Source organism: Crotalus tigris, unplaced genomic scaffold, assembly GCF_016545835.1.
Source record: "Crotalus tigris isolate CLP2741 ecotype Arizona unplaced genomic scaffold, ASM1654583v1 scf7180000019364.2947544272:3078424, whole genome shotgun sequence".
NCBI classification, from domain to species: domain Eukaryota; kingdom Metazoa; phylum Chordata; class Lepidosauria; order Squamata; family Viperidae; genus Crotalus; species Crotalus tigris.
The window spans coordinates 1405444-1422645 of record NW_024097500.1 but is presented as its reverse complement, the minus strand read 5'-3'; the positions used below and the strand labels follow the sequence as shown (position 1 = coordinate 1422645).

General features: G+C 46.6%; 2 protein-coding genes across 4 annotated transcripts in view; both read left to right on the top strand.

Moving 5' to 3' along the window:
* Positions 1–1657, top strand: part of IQGAP1 (IQ motif containing GTPase activating protein 1) — a 35957-nt gene extending 34300 nt beyond the window's left edge. Inside the window, exons 38-39 of the mRNA XM_039361978.1 lie at positions 380–488; positions 1344–1657. Of these exons, the coding sequence (XP_039217912.1) occupies positions 380–488; positions 1344–1457 (223 nt within the window). The 3' untranslated portion in view covers positions 1458–1657. The remainder of the gene's footprint in view (positions 1–379; positions 489–1343) is intronic.
* A 663-nt stretch (positions 1658–2320) lies between these two features.
* MORF4L1 (mortality factor 4 like 1) lies at positions 2321–13025 on the top strand. 3 transcript variants are annotated; one of them, XM_039362086.1, is made up of 13 exons: positions 2321–2454; positions 2596–2642; positions 2776–2843; positions 3959–4045; positions 5063–5143; positions 5446–5508; positions 5635–5660; positions 7452–7540; positions 8531–8632; positions 8817–8905; positions 9852–10024; positions 10908–10992; positions 12288–13025. In XM_039362086.1, exons 1-13 carry the CDS (start codon positions 2415–2417, stop codon positions 12370–12372), a joined length of 1035 nt encoding a protein of 344 aa, XP_039218020.1. In that variant the 5' UTR covers positions 2321–2414; the 3' UTR covers positions 12373–13025. The 3 variants fall into 3 exon arrangements, with proteins under 3 accessions (XP_039218020.1, XP_039218019.1, XP_039218021.1); XM_039362085.1 differs by having other exon boundaries at positions 9840–10024; XM_039362087.1 differs by lacking the exon at positions 10908–10992 and having other exon boundaries at positions 9840–10024.
* Positions 13026–17202: the final 4177 nt, after the last annotated feature.

Sequence of the window (17202 nt, the reverse complement as noted above, 5' to 3'; positions counted from 1 at the left end):
TCTGATTGGCTCATTGCCAAAATAAGATGACACCCGATTAGTTCTCTAAACACTCATCCTCATTGGCTACAGTCAGATGAAGGAAAGCTACCTGATATCAACCTAAGCAAGTTGTGCTTCCTTTTTCTGGTTATTTGGCCTGCCATGCCATCACCAGCGGCCACTTTTAATTTCTATTTTTTGTTTATCAAACTAAGAAAATGGGGAAAATGGTTTTGATTGAAAAGTGTTTTAGCTGACACCTGTGGAAAGCCAATCCATCCCTTATGTCTTTATCTGTTGAAACTTGTAAATTGTATTTTATTTTTATCTGTAGCTATGATAATATTTCTGTTAATATGAATCACATGATGTCTCTTTTGTGTATCCAACTGAATAGGTTTAAAAATGTGATATTTGAAATTGGCCCAACAGATGAAGTCGGAGACTTCGAAGTAAAAGCCAAGTTCATGGGAGTTCAGATGGAGACATTTATGTTGCATTATCAGGTATGAACTTTACCCATGAGTGCTGTTCAAGTGACCCTGTAGGGAAGATGTTAACTTTGCAAACGTTTACTGGCAGAGATTTTTAAAAGATAAAATCTGACTGAAGAAGAGAATGACTGGGTTGAGGTAGTCAGGCAAAAGTGGAAAAAATATAATACAATGATAAAACATCTAAGCCTTGTATTTAAAAGGTATTGTTGACAAATCATAGATCTCTTCTACGTGATGTGAATTAAATAAGTAGTATATGTTAAGTATTCCTATATTTTATTCTGGTACCAAAAACTCTCAAACAATCTATCAGCATCTTGGGTTTCTATAAGAAAGAGGGCTCCCCTCCTGTTCTGCTAGTGATATCATGTGCTGAATTGCCAACCCAGCTGGAAAATGCTTCTTTCAGACTGTAAGATCAGGCCTATTCTTCATTGGCTACAGTGAAATATTCTCAATATGCATTTGTAATTTTGAAAAGACATTTAATACCAGAGGGGAAATGTGTTGGGTCTTTAGATAGATAAGTACTAGGATTATAAGAAATTGCATTTGGGTACATGTCTTTAATATTTCCGCAGACAAAAGGCAGACCATAAGGATGGGTGATATAGTTGGGGGGGATGCAGGAGGCTTGTCCGCTGTTGGTAGCTATTCCTTTAAATAAGTTCTAATAAAACAGGTAAATAAAACAAATATAGAAAATTTGGTTGAGAACTTTAAATCCAGAAAATACTTGTTACTAACTACTTGTCATTATTTTTGTCAGATTGAGGTTTGGATGCACTAGGGTTCCTATTATCCTGAATTCTTGGCAGAGCCTTGACATAGCTCTCTCTCTCTTTCTCCCTCCCTCTCTCTCAGGATCTGCTGCAGCTTCAGTATGAAGGTGTAGCTGTAATGAAGTTATTTGACCGAGCAAAAGTGAATGTTAACCTGCTTATTTTCCTTTTGAACAAGAAATTCTATGGGAAGTAAGTCCCATTCCTGGAAAATATCTGAAAGCAACTTCCTTTCCTGTGGGCGCATGGTTAAATCCTGCATAGGACCTCTGTCCTCAGTATGGAATATCCAGCTATTGGCATCTCATTCTGACATTGCTACACACATTTCTTGCATATTGTTTCCTAAATACTTGCTAAATGGTCACAATTAATTAAACCATTGTTAACACCTTTTCTCGTCTCTGAATATTTGTTCCAGGTTAAACAAAAAAACCAAAAAACTAGAGGTCCAAAAAAAGTCCTAGTGTGCTAAGCAAACAACTGAAGCAGAACAAACAGAAATATTACTTATTACCAATATAAGAATTATATATTCTTATATATATATTCAGAAATATTCACATTTTCCACTCCCCTCCAAGAATGAAAGCAAGCTATAAGGAGGACGGGGGGGGGGGCGCTTCCGTCTTTGTATGTTCAACCACACCGCCATCTCAGCTGAGTTAAAGCCCGCCCGAGGACAGCATGGCTTGGCTCGGCGGCCGACTCAGTTGGCAGGCGAAGCCCAGGAGCCGAAGAGGGCGGCTCTCTTCAGACGCCCAGACTCGGACGGGCGCGGGGGGTTCTTTGCGGGGAGGCAGTTTTGTACCCTGGGTCCATCCCAGCGACTCCCGAAGCGCGCCCGAGCTGAAGCCGGGCAGGGGCCGGCGCGGAGCGGGACTCGGACATGCGGGGCGAAAGGCGGGATGGGTGACTCCGGGAAGCCTCCGCATCTCGGCGAGTCTTCCCGGAAGCAGCCGTCCGGCTTCGAGCCAGATCCCAGCTGGGCGTTTCCGCATTCACGTCGGAGCAGCCCTCCCGCTCCGGCGGACTACCGCTCCCGGCATGCCCCGGGGCCGTGGGCGGGGCTCCTTGCGCATGCGCACCGCTTCTCCTCTTGCCATAATGCGGCGGCGGCGGCGAAGGGAGGGGGAGGCCGAGTCGCTCCTAAATGGCGCCCAAGCAAGACCCGAAGCCTAAATTCCAAGAGGGTGAGAGGCGGCGCGGCCCGGCGGGGGTGGGCTGCCCCCTCGGCCGCGGGAGGGGCGGGCAGGCGGGTCTCCCCCCTCCCTCCCTCCCTCCGCGGCTCCCGCGCCGGCCCGGCCCGGCCACTAACGCCCGTTTCCGCGCAGGTGAGCGGGTGCTGTGCTTCCACGGGCCTCTCCTGTACGAAGCCAAGGTACGTGGCGGCCCTTCGCGCTCACCCCGATGGGGGACCGCCAGGCGGCCCCGGGCTGCAGGCTGGCCCGGGCGCGGAAGGAGGCCGAGGGCCCGCCTGGCGGCCGCCCCCCTGACACCTCTCCTCCCCGCAGTGCGTGAAGGTGGCCATCAAGGACAAGCAGGTGAAGTACTTCATCCACTACAGCGGCTGGAACAAGAAGTGAGTCCCCCCCTCGCGGCGCCTGCCTGGCCTCGGCTGCGGTTCCCCCCCCTCCCCCGCCTTGGGCTCCGGGGCGCCTCCCCGCCCGCCTGCTCCGCTTTATCTCCGATGTCGCCCCGAGCAGGTAGGACGGAGGAAGCCGGGAGGTCCTCCGGAGTCGGACTCGCTCAGGAGGCTCTGCAGCCCTTGGGAGGCCGAGGAAAGCCCCCCCCACCGGGTGACCGTCTGCAGGGCGCCCCCTTGTCCCCCCTGGACCGGAGGGGGACAATTCGCCCCCTTCCCCCTCCCGCCTTAGGTGCAGGAGCCCTTTAGGTCCGGCTCCTTGCACCCCCTTCGCCCCTCTCCCCCCTCCCAGATCTCCAGCCCTTCCGCCTTTCATTCTGTGCCCTTCTTGCTCTCCTCTGTGCAGGCTCACTTGATTGAGATTTCCCACTCCTGAAATTTGGGGCTTGGAACTGTTCTAGAAGTGATTTGTCCAATTCAAAACATTGTACTAGAGCTTCACTTCCCTTGAAAAATAGAATGTGAACACACCAGACTGTACAAATGAGTTACAGCTGATCCTCAACGTACATCCACAAGGGGGATCAGAATTTCCATTGCTAAGAAAAGTATTTGTTAAAAAAGCCACACGTGATTTTACAAACTTTTTTTGCCATAATTGCTAAGCAAATCATTGCCGCTGTTTAAATCACAGTTATTAAGCAAATCTGGCTTCCTCCGTTGTCCTTGCTTGTCAGAAGCTGGCTGGGAAGGTCTCTAAAGGTGATCACACAACCACGGGATGTTGCAACTGTTGTGAATACATGCCAGTTGCCAAGCGGCTGAATTTTGATCACATGACCGTGGGGATGCTACAATAGTCATGTGTGAGGACTGATTGTAAGTCACTTTTTTCAGTGCTATTGTAACTGAACGGTCACTAAACGAATTATGGTAAGTCAAGGATTATCTATAATTTGGTTCTGATTTAGGTATTAGGGTTATTCTAGCCACTGTATCCTTAGCTATTGCCCCATTTGGGCTGCCAGAAATAAAGGTAGTAGCCCCTACCCTTTTAATGAACTTATAGCCTCCTTGTTAGGTGGTCCAAAAGCTATCCCGTTTTCTTTCAGCTGGGATGAATGGGTTCCAGAAAGCAGAGTCCTCAAATACGTCGACACCAATCTGCAGAAGCAGAAAGAACTTCAAAAAGCCAATCAGTAAGTATTATCTAATAGAACCATTTCCATGCACCCAGCAATTTTGCTGACAGGTGATAGGCATGTCTGAGGCTTAATAAGAGGCACTCAACAACAGGAGGTTCAGTTCCCCCAGTTGAAAATAGTAAAGAAAGGATCAATATTCTCACCCAATCCAAACATGCTGTTTATGGTGTGCTAATTAAAGCTTTTGTTCTTCGGTTGTCAGCAGCTAATGGCCGGCTGCAGAGGTGTGGCCGGTCTTTTCCCTGCCAGTTTAGAGGGCTTTCCTTGGATCAAACAGAGAGAGACCGCTGTCTCTCTGTGATCCACAAGGCACCCCCTCCTCCTTCATCGCCTCTTTGGGGCGACTTTAGGCCCTTTTCAGGACCCACAGCAGGGCGAAATTGAGCACGAAAGGCAGAACTCTGCCTTCCTGCGTCCCATCTCGCTGCGATGCAAAACCAGAAGTGCCCACTTTATAAGAATTTGGTAAGACCACACTTGGAATACTGTATCCAGTTTTGGTCACCACAATATAAAAATATATTGAGACTCTGGAAACAGTGCAAAGAAGCGCAATAAAGAAGATTAGGGGGCTGGAGGCTTGAGCAGAGGGTTGGACTAGAAGACCTCCAAGGTCCCTTCTAACTCTGATGGTGTTCTATGTGTATGGATTGAGGTTTTTAAAATATTTTAATGTATAAAAGCATTTAAGCTATAGCAGTTCTGTACTTTATATACCTTATTTTTAATCTTTTTTCTACAAAATCTAGCCGTGAAGCCGTGAATTTCCAAGGAATCCCCTGGCAAAAACACTCCCTCACATTTTTGTTGACTGCTGCCAATAGTTTCTCAGCTTTTTGAGTTTATGATGATTTGTTAGATGCTAACAAAATGTTTTTAAGGAGGTGAACTGCCCAGGATGCACCACTCTGACAGCCAAATTGCAATCCTTATCCCAGTGCACTATTTGCATGTTTAAGGAAACGTACCTGTGTGTTTAATTAAAATGTCTTTGCTTCCTTCCTTTGAAAGGGAACAGTATGCAGAAGGAAAGATGAGAGGGGTTGCTCCAGGCAAGAAAACGTCTGGACTCCAGCAGAAAAATGTTGAAGTGTAAGAAACCATTTTTTAAAAATGTTTTTTTTTCTTTGAACTCTTGCATCTAGGAGATCATAATCGTATATTCAAATTTTAAAGTGGCGCCATTATGTGAAATACTGTATTAGAAAATACAACTCTTATCCCTCTGTTCTGAAACTATTGCTCTTTAAAAGGTTGTTAGATGACCATAAAGATGACCAAACTTCTTTGCTGTTACAGTTTCGTTTAGCTCTATGGAACTCAGAGTAACATGTAGATTTTATGTGGAAGAATTTCATTACCACATTATAACTCTGAATCCCTGTTGTGCCTAGATTTTTCAGACGAGATGGAGGGCATACGGTTTGCAGTTTGGAAACCCCTGCAATATCGACACGGTGAGTCAAGGATGGATTGTCACATAAAGATCTGCAGCCTGAAATCCAGATTTCCTTGCTTCTTTAGATTTTCTTTGCAGTTTAATTAAAATTTTCTCTCTCTCTCTCTCTTTTTCTCTTTGGCAGGAAGACCAAAAAGAACAAACAGAAAAGTAAGAATTATTTTATGACACTCTTGAATATTTTAATCAACATCCCAAGGCACAGAGGAGAGATTTTAAAAATGTGGAAGTAACTTAACTTGCCTATTAAAATAATTCTCAGATTAAACTCGGTACAAAGACATCATGCATGTTTGTTACAGAGAGAATATTAATTTGTTAGATTAATAGCCTGTCTTTCCTATAGGAGCTCATGGTGCCAAATATAATATTATCTCCTCCATTTGTTCTTGAAGCTCCTTGACATCCCCCCACCCTCCTGCCAAGATAATTATCATTTTGGATTCTCGCTTGATGGAAGGGGCCCTCTGAGGTCACACAGTAGTGGGAAGGGGCTCCCAGGGTGCACTTTTTGCATTTCTGTGTTAGGCCTCCTAGCAACGCAGGTGCTCCTTAGCTTAGATGAAACCAGTGATGTTCCACACCATGGCTCAAAGTGATGTTGCAAAGCCTGCCTGCATTGTTCAGCAACAGCAGTCTCTGCAGTCTGGTTGCTGCTGTTAACTGAATCCCCCAGTTGTTAGGTGCAACAACTTCCTGCTAGCTACCTGCAACCAAAGTCAGTGGGAAAGATGGCAGGAAATTGGCCTGTAGACAGGCAAGTGAGTGGGGAGCAGAGTGGTGTGTGTGTGTGTGTGTGTGTGCGTGCGCACGCGCGCAAGAGTCATGCGATGCAGAGATGCAAGAAAGGGTTGGGGACGGAGTGTGTGAGAAGTGCTGGGCAGGTCAGCAGTAAATATATTTACTTTTTCTGTTAAAAAATTTGGCAAAAAGGTTGAACCTGTAGGCATTCTATTTGATCGTAACATAGCAGAGGTATTGTTTCCTATATACAGTAGTGGCCAAAATTGTGGAAACCTTTTGGGAAAAGTGTACGTTTGAGGTTTGATGGCTAATAATACCACTTTTTTTGGAGTAGTACCATAAACTTATATATCAATGGAAAGATAATTTAATCAAGAATGTAATACAACAAAGTTTGTTCAATTATCTGTACTGCATTCTATGAAAAGGTATAGCCAAATAACCAGAAAAGGGAAGCACAACTTGCTTAGGTTGATATCAGGTTGCTTTCCTTCATCTGATTGTAGCCAATGAGCATGAGTGTTTAGAGAGCCAATCAGGGGTCATCTTGTTTTGGCAATGAGCCAATCAGATGACAGTAAGATTCAGTTGTTGATGTCATGTATTGAAGTTGAGAGGAGGACATTTGTCAGTGTGTTATGTGATGGCTGTCAAGTTGGTTGGGTTTTTTTGTGTTCTTTCATTTAGTGAGCTTGTAAAACGTAATAAAATTAAAGTAATGGTGCAAAGTGTTGACCGGTCGCCCAGAAAGCGATGTAAAACAATTATTAATTGAACAAGGCTACAGTTACAAAGAAATTAGAAGAAAAATGGGTGGAAACTTAACCAAAGGTGGCATTTCTACTGTACACTTTTCCCAAAAGGTTTCCACCATTTTGGCCACAACTGTATAAAAGAAAGTTGAGAGAATTGTCTGATATGGTTCGGATGAAAAGATTTCCTGGTTCAGTTGACCCAGACCTTGCATCATTTAAAAACACTTTTGCAGTTGTTCTTAACAATATTGAATAATGGAGCAAAAAAACCTGTTTGGTACGGAGGTTTTGTTGGTAATTGTTTAAAGGCGTTGCATAATGGGAAAGACAGCCTTTTATCTCAGTGACATTTGTCTCTGCTCTAAAGCAGCATGGAAGAAATGCAGTTTTTGAAAATGCTTAGTTTTAAAAACCACCTTAATCCTTCTGCTTTTCTCCTTAGCTCCAGGAATTGGTGAGGGAAGCAGCTCTAGTGAAAACCCTCAGCCTCCCAGGAAGAAAAGAGCTCGAGTAGACCCTACAGTGGAAAGTGTACGTATTTTCACTTGGGCAGATTTCCCGGGAGGCAGCCAGGCCCAGCTGTCTTTGCTTCTGCTTTGGGAGCCCCCGAGGAAGTTTCAGGGGCGTCATCCAGGCTCCCCTTATTGAGCGCTTTGCCATTTTGTTCTTTCAGCTGTGGTGCTCCAAACCAAGTGCCAGAAAAGACGTATGGCAAATTGTTGAGCCCTCAGATCACCTCTTGGGACCAGGGTAGGCAACCTTGGCTCTTTTATGACTGGTGGACTTCAACTCCCAGAATTCCTGAGCCAGCCACGCTGAAGGGAAAGGAAGAGGTTTCCAAGCTGAGCCGTGCTGGCTCAGGAATTCTGGGAGTTGAAGTCCACGAGTCATGAAGGGGTTATAGTTCCCCCATGCTGGCTCAGGAATTCTGAGAGTTGAAGTCCACGAGTCATAAAAGAGCCGAGGTTGCCTACCCCTATTGGGGGAACTCTAAGAAATGTGTAGCTTGATTCCTTCTTCTGTTGGTTACTTTTGCTGGTGGGTTCTTGATGGGTTTCGTTCCCTGTTATTGTTTGCATATTAGCACAGACAATTCTTGTACTTCTGAAAAAGACATTCATTTGGAAACCTTGTGTATTGATCCTTGGCTGCCCTTCTGGGTCCAAGGCAGCGTATGGCCCTTCCTGTTTGGGTGCTTAATTTTGGAAGGTTTGTTTGTACACTGAGTCCCAAAGGTGCTTTTATTTTAAAGGCAACTGGACTTTCTGATTTTTCTTCGACAGATTTCACTACTCGTGCAAGAAGCTTCTTCAGCTCTAAGTAATAAGAAGCAGCTTCTTGTATGAGAAGTAAAATGTCTTAAAAGAAAAGTCAGAAAAGAAAATCCAGTTGCTTTTAAAATAAAAGCACCTTTGAGACCTGGATGAGAACGAGATCCTCCGCAGATGTTTTGTACACAGAGTTGCACCCAACTCAGATTTAGTATCCCAGCATTTAAAGTTTGCATTTCTGTTTCTTCAGGAAGAAACGTTTATGAACAGAGTTGAAGTAAAGGTAAAAATACCAGAAGAGCTGAAACCATGGCTTGTAGATGACTGGGATTTGATTACACGCCAAAAGCAGGTGAATTTGAAATCATGCTTTTAATTAGCCGGCTCCTTCAAAGAGTTTCAGCTTGGGGATCGGCATTAATGTTTTAAATGTCTTGCAATCCCCAATTGCAAAGGCAGACAAGATGGCCAGCCTTCTGGGCTGATGGATGGGCATTTTTTGTCAGCCTCTGATGGTTTCTCGCTTTTTTTCTCAGCTCTTCTACCTTCCAGCCAAAAAGAATGTTGACTCGATTTTAGAGGACTATGCAAACTACAAGAAGTCCCGAGGAAACACAGATAACAAGTGAGGAAACAGAGACTGAGCAGTTAGTTGGTCCTGAAAGGCAGGGCAGCCAGCTGCTGACCAGGAGCCCATGTCCTGGCCCAGTTCTTGGAAAGGAGGCAGGGTGGGGAGAAGCTTTCTCCTTGCTTTGGGGAAGCAACAAAGGGAGGCTGTTTAAAGGCACACACTCTCAAAAGTCCTGGGACTAGCCCAGATTAGATATGGATGGGATGCGTTGCTACCCTGCAGATCACCGTACAACCCATTTCAGTCTCCTCCCTGCTAAATGCAGAGCAGCAGTGGCAGCCCGGGTCATCAGTCTAGTGAACTGCTGACTCTGAGGACAAACTTGTTCTCTGGGATCTGTTCATAGTAAGAGTGGAAAGTGTTACAGAGCTGCTTACTTCTGGCAGATCCAAGGCTCTTCCTTCATGGGGAATTAAGCTAGGCTAGGGCAGACTGCTTCCATCCACAGGAGGCTGCTGAATGGAAGATCTCCCTGGACCCAGTTTTGCCAGCTGTCTGTATGCCCAGAGCCCTTTAACCTCCCTTGGATTCCCTTCCTTCCAAGGCAAATGCTTTTTGAAGTTTTGCTGCTTGTCAGCTGTAATGCTTAACTGTAATGAGATTGAGGACACTGAGGAACGGACCTCCTTTCTCTTGAATGGCACATCTTTTTCACCCCAGCGCCCCTGACAAAAGCCCAGAGGTGTCCTCTCCCTACATGGGCCTGAAGCTCTCCACGCCTCAAAAAATCCAAATGCTGTCCTACCCAGCCCTATTCCCATCATCCTTATAAAAGGAGGCTGGTCTTGGCGTTGTCCTCGTGTGGCTTGCAGCAGTGCCACCCCTGCCCACAAGCCACTGAGTCTGTCCTTTGGGCACACCTTTTGGGGCTCAGGAAAGCTGTCTCCTTTTCACGGTCTCTTACCACATCTTTGTTGTTGTTGTTCTGGCTGTGCATCAGAGAATATGCTGTGAATGAAGTTGTGGCAGGCATCAAAGAATACTTCAATGTTATGCTGGGGACCCAACTGTTGTATAAATTTGAGCGACCACAATACGCAGAAATCTTAGCGGATCATCCGGATGCACCCATGTCCCAGGTTTACGGAGCACCGCACCTCCTCCGGCTGTTCGGTATGGATCATACTTTGTGCACGAAGTGCATCAACCGAAAGACCTTTATGGAGAAATCTGCTCTGGCCAGTGCATGTTTTCCCATGCGCCACTGCCTCTGTCAGGATCTTCCCTCTTCCTGTTGGCTTTCCTTTTAGGCATCCTTTAAAGCTGTCCGTGCGTAAAGGATCACTCTGTGAGGCAAGTGGAAGGACTGGGGTAGCAAAATTGGGATTATCAAATAATCCTGATCAAGGCTATTTCCTGATCAAGGTGACTGTAGGATTTCTTCATTCCTCTCGATCAGGGGTGTCAAACTTGCCACGTCACATGACGTGTGTGACGTATTGTGACTTTTTTCCCTTGCCAGATTTGGGGTGGGCGTAGCTTCCGCGTTACCCACAAGGTCCGCAAGCCAGCAGTTTGACCCCCCCTGCTCTAGATGGAAAGAAGAAGGCTCCTTTTCTATTGCCTAAGAAGTTCTGACTTCTGCTAATGACTCCTCATTGCTTTCCCCTAATTTCTTCCATTTTTTTCTTACCCTCAGTGTAGAAGGTAGATAGTGTAGGTAGTTGGCATAGATAGTGCTGTGGGCCTGGGTGCAGATACTTTGCACGACTGAGATGCTAAGGACTATTTTTTTTATCGCTCAAAGCACTTTTGAAAGAAAAGCTCCTAATCTCATCTCCAGGCAGCTTCCATCCAGCTGGCAGTTGTAGAAAGTTGGAGGCAGTTTTGTAAGAGGGGCGTGACTGGGAGGCTGGGGACGTGAGAAAGGAGGAAGTGGTTGGGAGACGGCTGCTCTCTCGCACAGCATCCTTGGCCTTCCCAGCTGAACCTCTGCCAAGAACTCTGTGCTGTTTTCCTTGATGCATTTTTGTCTCTTCATTTGTGTTTGAAACAGTTAGGATTGGAGCAATGCTTGCTTACACACCTCTTGATGAGAAGAGCTTGGCCTTGCTGTTGAACTATTTGCACGACTTCCTAAAGTACGTATAAAGATTACCTTTAACCTCTCAAGAGCGATGTATGTTGGTAATCATGGTTTGCTGGCTCATATTTAAGTGATTCTCCACTAGGACACCAAGATCCCTCTCATAGTCACTCCTGTTGAGTTGGGTACCATCTGTGCATTTAGGTTTTCCTGCCTAAGTGCAGGATCTTGCTTTTCTCACCCTTGAACTGCATCTTGTTGGAGAGGGCCCGGTGTTCAAGTCTGTCAAGATCCTGCTGAATCTTGAGTCCACCTTCCACAGTGTTGCCAGTCCCCCCCCCCCCCCGCTTGATGTCATCAGCAGATTTGATGAATTTCCCTTCTATTCCCTCATCTGGATCATTTATCATTGAGGTACCCTACTGCATCTCCCAAAGGTGCTTTTTCAAAAGGGAACAGGCCTGTCTTGGTTTTTTCTTTGAAAACGTTTCACTTCTCATCCAAGAACCTTCTTCAGCTCTGACTGAATGGTGAGGAATAGGAGGATTTATATTCTGTGCAGTCATCTGTCAGTTAGCACTGAAAGTCGTTGAGACCACTTGGGGGTTTATCTGTACCCTCAGGATCATCTGAATCAGAATGTAAATGGGTATGGAACCCCCCCTGGGATTGCTGAAAGGGCAGTCACAGAAGATGGGTGGTGTCATTTTGCACTCTGATTAGTGCAAAATTTTAGAATTAGAACACCAGAGTTGGAAAGGACTTTTTAGTTATCTAGTCCAACCCTCCGCCAAGCAGGAGACCCTATACCGTTTCTGACAGATGGCAGTCCAGTCTCTTGAAAGCCTCTGGTGATGAAACTCCCACAACATCTGAAGGCAACTTCTGTTCCACTGGTTGATCGTTCTCACTGTCAGGACATTCCTCCTTATTTCTAGCTTGAATCTCTCCTTGATTAGTTTCCATCCTCTGGCCTTTGGGTACTTTGGAAAATAGGTTGACTCTCTCCTCTCCGTGATAGCCCCTGAGATATTGGAACACTGCTATCATGTCTGCCCTGGTCCTTCTCTTCGTTAGACTAGCCATGCTCAATTCCTGTAACCGTTCCTTATACGTTTTAGCCTCCAGTCCCCTAATCATCTTTGTTGCACCTCTCTGCACCAAGGTGGTCCTTGGTCTCAATTCTCTCAGAAGGAGGGACAGTGATGTGGGACAGCAGGTACGAGCTGGGTGGATGATGAAACGCTGAGTAGGGTTGCTGTGAAGGTGATGTGAGGGGCCAGGTCCCCAAGGCCGGGCCTCTTTGACGTCAGGGTTAGATTCACACCTGCGCTTTTCCTTCCTTCGCAGGTATTTAGCAAAGAATTCCTCAGCACTGTTCAGTGCAAGCGACTATGAGGTGGCCCCTCCAGAATATCACCGGAAAGCCGTGTGAGTTGCTTGCTGTAACAGCGCACAGGAGATGGCGAATTATCAGAAGAGATCCTTGAGTCTCTGCAGCTGCCCACCCAGTTCCACATTTGTCTACAGTCCCTTCCTTGCACATGCATCTCTGCACAAATGGCGAAAGTGTTTATGTCTTCAGTTGGAACTGCCACCATCTGAGTCCCAAGGGTGTTTCTTCAGTTCAGAAGGAAGACCGGCTCCAGGGATGCTTCAGTGCAGCGGTTTGATTATGGAACGTCACTGGAAATGCACGGTGGTTTCATAGCCTGAACTCCTGCATGCTTCTTGGTCCGTTTTCTTTGGAGCAAAGCCTGACCTGCTGCTGATGGTTTGGTGCCGTGTTGTCATCCTTTCCCATAAACAAACTGGCTGCCAGTATTGGGGGGGGGATCAAGCACAGATGGGGGATGGGAAGGGTCCTTGTGTGCTTTCTTGGTGTTGGGAGGGTAAAATGTTGTGAACGTGTCTGTTCTTTCAATAGCTGAAAAGTTGTGGGATTAGTAGGTGGGGTTCTAGCATAGGAGGAATTTACCATGCTTCTCCTTGGTGTGGTGATAATGGTATTCTCTGCAGGAGAGAGGTACAAGTCTCCAAATAAAATTTTCTACTTCAGCTGTTAAAGGCTTAAATCTTTCTGCAAAACCACTTTTATTTTTAAATGTTGAAGGGTAACTGATTCTTGCCATAGTTTGATGCTAAAGAATTAGATAATTTCTGTTGCCAAATGCAAATTCTGAAGTGTGGTGGGGCAGAAGTGGCTGGTGTTCAGCAACAGCAGCGCTTTAAGGCCAAGTGCTCCAATAATCCAACGGCCAGGTCCACACTGGGGCTACCAAGTCAGAAGAGGTGGTTGCCACCAACTTGCAGTTCCTCTCACCAACTCCCACTGTATCAGCCTGAAATGACGGGATTCCACAGCTATGTTCTGCACCCCCTATTCTATTATCCCACCCCCAGCACAGAGCAGAGAGATTGGAGAGGAAGAGATTTCAAGAGAGTTTGCTCTTCTATACTTCAAGAGCAACCCAACTGTGCCGGCAGTGGGGAAGGGCCAAGCAAAGGGGAGATTGCTTACAGTAAAAGCCCGCTCTCCTAGACTCAGCTCGGCTCTCCTCTATCACAGTTGCCAGCTCTCCTTGACCAGAGTGGCCAATTTCACTGCCCTGCTAAGCACTATGGTTGCTGTTGCCTCTCTGGCTGCAGTCAGTTGGTCACTGGGCTCCGTTCTGGCTCTGTAGTGAGTAGGAAATATTATTTTAAATGTTTGTCTCCTACTTGAGTTAAAGGGGTGTGTGTGTGTGTGTGTGTGTGTGTGTGTGTGTGTGTGTGTGTGTGTATCTTCAATCTGGTGGACATCCAAAGTTTTCTTCTGGCCAACGGAGCAGTTTGGAGGTTAGAAGGCTTCAGGTTTGAAACTCGCACGTGACATAATAGGGTAGAAGTCTGAGGATGGTAGGATGGACAAGTTGAAGGATTGGGGCTTTAAGTGTCCCCTTCTCTGCTTCGAGGAAGACTAGCAGGGTGGAAACGTAGCCCAGATGTCTGTGGCCTGGGTTATATTAGCTGGAGCCAGGCTTCCTCTGCCCTGAAGTATTTGGGGAAATGATCTGGCAGCTGCTGCCTGAACAGCCAAGGGCCTCTGAAAGCTCAAAGCAGGCTTTGGTTTCAGTCCTCCTGACTTTCTCTGGATGAGTAATTGTCAGGAACATGAGGTGTTCCACTGGTCTGACAAATGTTCTAAGTTGGATACAAAAAAGCTTTTTATTCTGGAGCGTTTTATTCCCGGTCCAAATCTTTCTTGCCAGCACTACCCGACTGTATGTAATTGAAACAAAAATAACACTGCCTGTGCATGTATTGAGTTGTGCCTGAAATAGCCACCGCTTGTGGTCCAGAGCCGTCTCTCTGGTGAGTGCCAACTCTTCAGGGTTACGAGAGGCTCTGACAGTCTGGCACGGCTCATTTGGAAGGGGGCCGGGGATAATTCTTGCTGTCTCTTGAAGGCTCTACAGGGCAATGTCTAGAGTTCCAGTCATGCTGCAGAATGCTTGAATGGCCAGGCTGAGTGATGTACACGTCACTTGGTAACAAGGTTTTCTGGATAATCTGCAGTAAAAAATATAAACCATAATTAAAATCTAAAAGCCAGAAAAAGAAATGTTTAACGCCAAATATTAGTAGATTGCCCATAACACATTAAATAGTTTCAGGATGAATGAAGCAATAGGAAGATCTTCAGATGATACCTGCAAGACTGCAAAGGAGCATACGAGCTGGGCATGTCTGTGTAGCCCATCACTGGAGGTTTTTAAAAAGAGACCGGACAGTCATTTGTTCAGAATGATGTAGGGTCTCCTGCTGTGATGGGGGGTTGGACTATTAGAAGACCAACAAGGTCCCTTCCAAGTCTGTTATTCTGAGCCAGCAGTACACTGCTGCTGCTAAAACAGCCTCAATAGTCTTGGGTTGCATCATGGGAGGTGATCTCTACATTGGTCAGACCACGTCTGGAACACCAGATATGACTAGTTTGGTTGCCGCAATACCAGAGGGATGCTGGAGAACCGGAAAGTCTCAGTCATGAGAAGGCTACTCGAGGCAAATACTCTGTTGTAGCAGCATAAAACATTCTGATCATCCTCTCTGTTGTTTTTTCTGCTTTAAACTCTTTTATGAGTGTCTTTCTTAAGGATGAATGAACATTATGCAGGGATGGACAGGAAAACACCAGAGTACCATCACAGATGGGTTGCCTCCAGCTGGGATTCTGAATGGCAGAGCGCAAGAAACGACCGACGCAGACCGCCTCCGGAGCAGCCCCCGGCCTGCCTCCAGCCAACCCTCCCACCCGTGCAGGAGACCTCAGGGACCACCACCCCAGGAGCCTCTGCCAGGGGCCTAGGAGCAGCGCCCCACCTGCTGCCATTTCTCTGCCATCTGGAGGGGTCAGGAAGGGCCTCCTGCGTCAGTCTCTGCTCCCCTGCTGTTCCCTGGGAGCCCTTCCAGAGGCAGCCCACAAAGAAGCGGCGAGTGGCACGGCGGGGTCTTCCAAGCAGTCCCTGCCCACACTCAGACTCAGTTCTGCAGGCTCTTTATCAGCAGTGTTCCCATCGCCGCCACTCATACCCAATTCCCGCAAAGGTTCTTCATACAGTTTAGCCTCCAGCCCCCAATCATCTTACCATAGTTTCTGTAAGGACCCGCATCAATCCCTCAGCCTCCTCACTGGGATTCCTAAGTTCCTTACCAGGGTTGGGCTTGGGAGATCTTTTCCAGCATCCCTGGGCTAAACAGTTCTACGGTTCTGGTGAGGGGCGCAATGGATCCAGTTACCAGGGGTTTGCAACTAAACAGGAGTAACCTCTGGTTGTACGTCTGCCTATTTAAGAGGTAGGTACTACTGGTGGTAACTTAAAAATTACACCTCAGTTTCCAACCAAGTCACTTCTTTTTAGATTTCTTGTTAATGCGTTCCCTCGTGTTGTTATGAGCGATCGCTACAGTGCAATAAAAGAGACTCGGTTCTTTCTTTGATCTTTCTCCATTGCTGTGGGTGTGATGTGAAAGCTCTCAGGCATTCCCTCCCTTATTTGATGAATAATGCTATATAATGAGGCATCCCAAGCCAATTTCATTGCAACCGATGCGTTATAATGTGGGACATCTGGTCTGATGACACCATTTTCTTCTGTGAAAATTTCTTCATCCTGGTTTTCTGTAGCCATTGTGTCTGCCTTGCAGTATATACAAATAGACCACTGTAATAGAGCCTGTTCATTACTGCCATGAGTTGTGACCGTTGGTAAGCAAGGCATTCACGTGATTTCCTCACTTGATGTCTCCCATCTGTGCTATCCCCAGATGGGGGATAAATAGGTACAACTTGGGTGGGAAGGTAACAGCATTCCATGCATCTCGGCGTATAATTGTGCTGGACATGACCATGGAAGCATCTCTGCACAATGCTGGCTCCTTCCGCTAGTAACAGCTGAACTCTTCTAGTAACGGCTGTTACTTGTTCTTGGGGTTGCTTGCCATCCATTGCTGGAAGCCTGGCTGCCCTTTTGTCCTGCTTCCCTCAGAGGCTGTTGGCATACCAAAAGCACCGGTGCACAGAGCCAGTCTCAGCTGCCAGGCTGCTGGGGCTAATGTTTGTCCTAATTTTTCTGGGAGATGGGAAGAGACTGGCAAGTGCACGGAGCTGCCTCTTTTCCTGGCCCAAACTGTAGGAGCAGAGAAAGAGGAGGTTCTCATCTTCCAAGTCTCCCTTACTTTTCCCCTCAAAGGCCAGCTGGGTTGCCCTGCAGTTGAAAGGGACCCTTGAGGCAGTGCAGAAGCTTTGACCCGAAAGAAGCATGCCTGGGATGGTTGTGGTTGTGTGTCACCGGCAGGTTAGGTTGCAGCATTTCACAGACTGCCTTATTTGTATTCTCCCCATCCTGGATCAGCATATCGGGAGAGGAAAAACAAACAACCCAAGAGACTGGAGGAGGCTGTCTGGTATGCCCCCCTCCGGCTCCCCCACTACAAATAGCCCACAAGGCATATCAGCTACCAGCAGGAGGCTACTTTTAAAATGATAAATATCACGTCTGTAACCTGCTATAATTTTAGGTCATTCAGGAGCATAGCTGGAGTGCCGCGCCTGAGCATCACTGCAGGTATAAAATTAGAGGCATTATTTTTCAACTCTCTTGGGGCTTACTTTTAATGGCTACTACTCAAGTGGCAAAATTCTTTAGAATCTATTTGTAACCAAGAGATTTTCTGATTTAGAGAGACTTACACACAGTGGTCTGCAGGAAAGGGAATAGGAATC